We start from the raw sequence: 6,069 nt of genomic DNA on the forward strand, positions 1-6,069 counted from the left end.
CCCCTGCCAGGCGGCCTCCCGCGGGCGTTGTGTCCAGAAGCAGCTCTCACCCAGTGGTAGGTGCACCCACCGCCCACCTCTCTGCCTGCACACCTCCCTGCGCACCCACCCTGCACCTCTGGGAGGTTCTGTGCCTCAGGGCAGCCCCCCACCCCAGCAGTACCCCCCCATCCTTTTCCTTCTCTCAATGGCAGCTGTATCTCTGTGGGGGTGGCTGCTCTTCTCCCTCTCACCCCACTCGCCTCAGCTGTGGGGGTGGTTTCAGGCTGGCAACCCCATCCTGCTCTACCTGCATCCTCTTCTGGTGACTGGGTGTGGCCCTGTCAGCACTGTGGGGAGCCCAGGACCTCCAAGGACAGGAGTGGGACAGGCAGCTCCCCCTGCATCTGAACTCCATGCTGACATGGAGGGGTCCTCTGGGTTTTGGGGGATAGCTTTGTGTTGTTGAGCATGTTCAGGGTCCTGTCAGGGTGCAGTTGGAATTGTCCTTCTCCCATGGCTCTGCCCAGGTGGGCACATGGAGGATGTCAGAACCCAGCATGCCTTCAGTGCCATTCCTCCTGGCTAGAGAATTACCCTGTAAATCAGAGGGGAGACCCTCAAAGCAAGGCCCTTTGGCTGAAATGGGAGGGATGGCTGGGGGGGATGAGAGGGGATGGCACAGGGATGGGGTCTAGACTTGGCATTTGACAGCAGTCAGCGCCCCTGCGACGGGCTCTTCATCCACTGGCACTGAATGGCTTTAGCAGTTGCTTGTAGTTTATTTTTTAATGTGAAGTCTTGAGAGCAAATTCCCCTCTTGGAAAGGCTGCACATGCGCTGGCGTCTCCATAGCAACCCAGCTCCTTTTTGAAGGATGTGGCCACAGTTGCATCCTCACCCAGAGAGATGCAGGACCACAGTACCATCCTCTAAGGACCCACCATGAGAGGATGGTGACACCAAGGTCTTTCCCAGTCCCATCCTGTTGTCCCAAGCAATGCCACTAGCTTGTGGCAGCAAAAGTGTGGGGACTGTGGTAAATAAAAAAGGGAGATCGCCTCACAAATCCTCTATTTTAGCATCCTGAGGATGCCCAGCTCCTCTTGGCAGGGAGGCACCATTTATTTTTCAATGGGGGCTTTCGCATCCTATCTGTACCTTCATCTAGTAGCAGCACCAGAGAAGGCTGTGAGGATGAGGAGGGGCTGTGATAGCTGCATTTAGGGGGGGATATGAGGCAAACAGGGGGTTGCTGCAGCCCAAGGATGCCTAAGCTTTTAAAGGGGATACCCATGCAGCCCTTCTGCTGCATGGACAGCTCCTTTAAAGGGTTATGCATCCTTGAGCCACTGGTGACTGCTGGTGACACTGATCCTGGGATCCTGCCTCTGTGCCATGCCCACAGTTCCTGGCAGGAGCATGGGCAGGAGCCAGGGATCCTCTCCCGAGAGCAGGTTTTTGGGGTGAAAAGCACCATTTGGAGTCTCAGGAGAGCGATGCATGTGAGTGGTGTGTTCCTGCCAGTGTGTGTAGGGGTCCTGGTGTACCCGGCACAGCATCAGCACAGAGGTGAGATGGGATGCAGGGAATCTCAATACAGTGCATCCCACAGCTGCTGCTGTCTTTCACAGGGCTCTGAGCCCCCCAAAATCCCCCCCACACCATGGTGCTGCATGTGTCTGTGCTGTGATGGGTTTGAGTGACGTGCTTTGAGATGGTGGGTCTCATCCCTGCTCCTGCTTGACCAGCATGGAGCCCCGCTGGGCTGCAGGAAGCACTTTGGGAAAAGGGGGAAAAGGGGCCTCAGATCACAGACATGGGGGTTCCCCCTTCCCTGCTTGCTGTGCTGCCAGCACCAAGGAGGACATCAGCCATCCTGGAGCAGGACTATAGAAATTAGTGGACTTTTAGGAGTTTTGTGCCTTCCTGTGGACACTGTCAATCACGGGTTTCCTCAGCCCAGGGCAGAATCCACACGTCTCTCCTTGGTCCCTGTTTCCCCAAACTGTCAGGGTGGGTGTGTGTCCCAGGGTGGAGCCCTGAGGAGGTGGAAGCTCTGAGGAGAGGCTAGGCACGGAGCAGCCAAGGGGGCTGGGTGCCAGCCTGGCCATGCCATCCTGCTGCAGCAGCGGTGGCGACTGCCCTGAGAGGGCACCCGCACCCTGCATGAGCCCTGCCTGCCCCCTGAGCGCCCTGTGCGTGTCCTCAGCGCCCTGTGTGTGCCCTGTCCCTGTCCCGACCCTGCCCTGCCTGCCTTCTGTGCCCTGCCTGGACCCTGCCTGGACCCTGTTCCTCCGCAGCATCTCTGCTCCTGCTCCTGGGGCAGTCAGGCAGGAACTGGGGCTCACCCCGGCCCCCTGTTCACTGGAGCAGCTCAGGGCCAGCATCTCACACACCCGCAGTGCCTGGCAGGACCCAGCCCTCGGTGCCCTCAAATGTGTGGTGGCAACTGTGGCATCACTGGGGGAGGTTTAGCTACACAGAATGGGAGGTGGGCAGCTTTTAGCCACTGGAAGAGAATGTGGGGATAAAGCTGGTTAGTGCAGGTAAGTGGCACAGCCCAGGTGCTGCAGCAACACCGAGACCCCAAACTGCTGCCTCAGTTTCCCATGTGCCACTTCACACACTCCCACAGGGTGGGAGACTCAGAGGGACCTGGAAGCTGCTCTGGCTGCTTTTCCAACATTTTTTTTCCTTTTTCCAGCCACATCACATCCAACACCAGCACAGCCTGACAGTGGCACCCATGGGATGGACAGGATTGTCCCCTAGGTCCTATGGCAATGGGGACAGACCTTTCCCACAGTGCAGAGGGGAGCTAGAGCTAGAATATCCCCATCCCAGGCACTAGGATGTCCCCTGGCACAGGGCTGTCACACTTAGTCCCATGCCAACTCCCTTGCCCACTGGGAGAGCTTGGCCCTGTGCCAGCACCTTGGCACCATGGCACTCACCTGTTGGGCATGGCACTGGCACAATCCCAACCTGGCACCACTTGGCCATAGTGCTGCTTTGGGATGGAAATTACAGGGTGCAAAGAGCCAAGGAAACTCAGGGCTCCAGCCAAGAGTAGGAGGCTGGGGGCAGTTTGGGGACACAAGGGCATGGGGGATGTGGGGACTGTGATTCTTGGTGCTTTTGTTTAATGCAAGAGTGTCCCCCTTTTAAACTGTTTTTAGATTCATGTGGCTCTGAGTCATGGGGCAGCAGGGTGGCCTTTGTGCAGGGCTCCAGGGGAAATCAGGGTTTATTTCCAAACAGTGGAAGTGAGCACAGATTCCAGAGGAGACATAATTGTTATAACCTTGAATTATCAGGGAATCAAGCTGCCAGTACCACCTTGCCTTGTATGTCTGGATTTATCCCCCAGGGCTTCCCTCAGGGGACAGCCTGAATAGGGGCAAAGGAAGCAGGGATTGGATGGGGATTGAGATGGGGTCAGGGAAAGGGATGGGGATGTCTACTGCCTTTGAAGTTGAGTTTAATCCTGTTAAAAGCAGTGGGGAGTGTCAGAGCTGGACTCTGCTTGGTGAGCCTGAGAAGAGCAACTCCACTCCTGCTCCAGTGCTGTCACCTCCTGGGTGTGCACCCCCAGGCCAGAGTGGGAGTCCTGCCTGTGCCTGATGCTGCAGGAGCCCTCTGAGGGACGAATGTCGCTGGTGAGCACTGTGCCAGGACATGGGCTTGGACAGAGACCTGTGAGATGCTGCTGGGGCCAGCGCCTGGGGGTATATCCCTAGCTGCATGGGACACCCCTGCCCCCTCCCCAAAGGAGCTGTTCCACCAGGCAGGAACCAACCCCTCTGCTGGAGCAAGGGCTCCCATGCTCTGCTGGACAGCCAAGCTGAGCCCTGCTCTGGGGTGGCTCCAGCCACCCTGGGCCATAAAGGACAGTTTGGGGTGAAAACCAGTGTTCAGGTGTTCCCTGACTGTAACTCACCGTGCTGAAGCTGCCCCTCACCCCTGGGGCAGCAGGGCAGTTGGGGAGTGTCTGTCCTGGTCCAGATCCCATCCCTCCTCACTCGGGGCTGCTGTGTGACCCCAGGGGCAGGGACACAGGGCAGGTCTGTACAGCAGGTGCTGGCACCCTGCCCTCTCTCACAGAGTCTGCAGGACCTGCTGCCTCTGGCACGAGGGCAGATGCTGTTGCTCCTGATCCTTCAGCATTTGTGGGGTGAAAATCCCACCGAAAGCAGCAAGGACACACAGGGGTCCCGGGGCCCAGCATTGGGAGAGCTGCATCTGAGGGGGCTCAGACTCACCACCACCTGTGTCTGCTGGAGCTGGGACAGGAGCCCCTTCTTGGGGGTACTGGTCTGGCCCAGGGGCCGGGCGCACGACTGCACCCCCCAGTGCCCCCCTCACACCTGTTCTCCCATAGGACGGACCTCTGTTCCCAGCCTGGAGGCAGAAATTGATTTTCTCGCGGATGTGCTGGCCAGGCAAGAGGCTCCTCGCCACCACCCCCTACAGGACGGCAGACCCAGGAGTAAGTGCTTGCTCCCTGCTCGCAGCAGTGCCAGGGGTCCCGTGGCGGCCAGACCCTGCACTCCAGGCTGGTTTGCCCTCTGCCTGGGCACCGCTCACTGTTCTCTCTCCTCCCGCAGCCACCCTGGTGCCCGATGGCAGCAGACAGCGCATGGCCAGCGGGCTGAGAGAGGGGCGTCTGCAGCGGGGTCCTGCCGGCACCATGGCAGCCACCACCCTCCCCACCACTGCCACGGTTCAGAAGTACCCGGTGGAGGCGTCTCCCATCCCTGCAAATGACAACATGGTGCTTGGTGAGACCCTGGAACTCAGGGGAAGAGGTTTCACACCCTCACCAGGGAAGCATGGGCTGGTGTCACCATGCCACCAGCTCACCTGCTGTCCCTTGGTGTCCCCTCCGCCTCTGCAGGGCTGATCGTGGTGTGCACAGTGGCCGGGATCTCAGCGCTGATCGTAGCGGCCGTCTGCTGGTGCAGGTGAGCTGGGGCTGCCAACAGTCCCCTGGCATCCCTGTGCCAGGGCAGTGTATTCCTGTGCTTCCCAGGCATGAGGGGTTGGAAGAGAGACAGTAGCTGACCTTGCCAGTCCCCCCGAGGCATGGCATCATCTGGCCAGGGCAGGAGGACAGTAGTGACACACCCGTGTGCCAGATGCAGGCTCCTGGGAACAGGTGGCACCTGCTGTGGGCATCACTGTGGCACTGGGTGCTGACACTGCCAGCACACTGGTGCCTTGTGCCCAGGCCCCTGGGATGGAGGTGGTCATGGTGCCATCCCAGGGAGCAGGGCTGACCTTCCAAGGGTCACAGGCTCCTGAAGGAGTTGTCTGCTCCTAGGGTGCCCCACATCCACTAGGATGGACTAGAGAAGTCATTGTACCCCACACTGGGCACTGGTGAGGCACCTCAGGTCCTGGGCTAAGTTTTGGGCCCCTCATGGCAATAAAGACATTGAGGGGCAGGAGCATGTCCAGAGAAGGGAATGGAGCTGGGAAAGGGTCTGGAGAACAAGTCTTAAAAGGAGCAGCTGAGTGAGCTGGGAAAGGGGCTCAGCCTGGAGAAAAGGAGGCTCAGGGGGGGCCTTCTTGGTCTCCACAACTCCCTGACAGGAGGGGGCAGCCGGGGGGGGCTCAGGCTCTGCTCCCAGGGAACAGGGACAGGATGAGAGGAGATGGCTTCAAATTGTCTCAAAGGAGATTTAGGTTGGATATTAGGGAAGATTCATGGAAAAGGTGGTCAAGCATTAGAAAGGGCTGCCCAGGGAGGTGATGGAGTCACCATCTCTGAAAGTGTTCAGAAAACATGTGGGTGTGGACTCCGGCAGTGCCAGGTTAATTGTTGGACTTGATCGCAGAGCTTTTTCAACCTTAGTGATTCCCTGATTCTGATTCCCCTCCCTGGCAGGCTGCAGAAGGAGGTCAGGCTGGCACAGAAAGCAGACTACTCAGCTCAGCGAGCTGCCAGCCCCCTGCCCTATGACAAGATCTCGGTAAGGCGCCCAGGTCCCTCCCTGTGGGGTGTTTGGCACTTGGGCCCCAGTACTCTGCTGGAGGGATTCCCATGTGCTGGAGGCCACCCATCAGCCAGGCTGGGGGCCCCCC

The 6,069-nt window shown here is 58.9% G+C and overlaps 1 protein-coding gene across 1 annotated transcript in view; it reads left to right on the plus strand.

Annotated features, from left to right (window-relative positions):
* Positions 1-4: 4 nt before the first annotated feature.
* The window catches only part of NPDC1 (neural proliferation, differentiation and control 1), a gene marked incomplete at its 5' end in the record, with an annotated part of 7,503 nt that continues 1,438 nt past the window's right edge, over positions 5-6,069 (plus strand). Inside the window, 6 exon segments of the mRNA XM_017733419.1 lie at positions 5-56; positions 4,364-4,471; positions 4,590-4,763; positions 4,880-4,946; positions 5,873-6,060; positions 6,063-6,069. The exon segment at positions 6,063-6,069 is cut by the window's right edge and continues 111 nt beyond it. Coding sequence (XP_017588908.1) covers positions 5-56; positions 4,364-4,471; positions 4,590-4,763; positions 4,880-4,946; positions 5,873-6,060; positions 6,063-6,069 — 596 coding nt within the window.

The sequence above is a fragment of the Corvus brachyrhynchos genome, unplaced genomic scaffold, assembly GCF_000691975.1.
Source record: "Corvus brachyrhynchos isolate BGI_N302 unplaced genomic scaffold, ASM69197v1 scaffold1005, whole genome shotgun sequence".
In the NCBI taxonomy this organism is placed as follows: Eukaryota; Metazoa; Chordata; class Aves; order Passeriformes; family Corvidae; genus Corvus; species Corvus brachyrhynchos.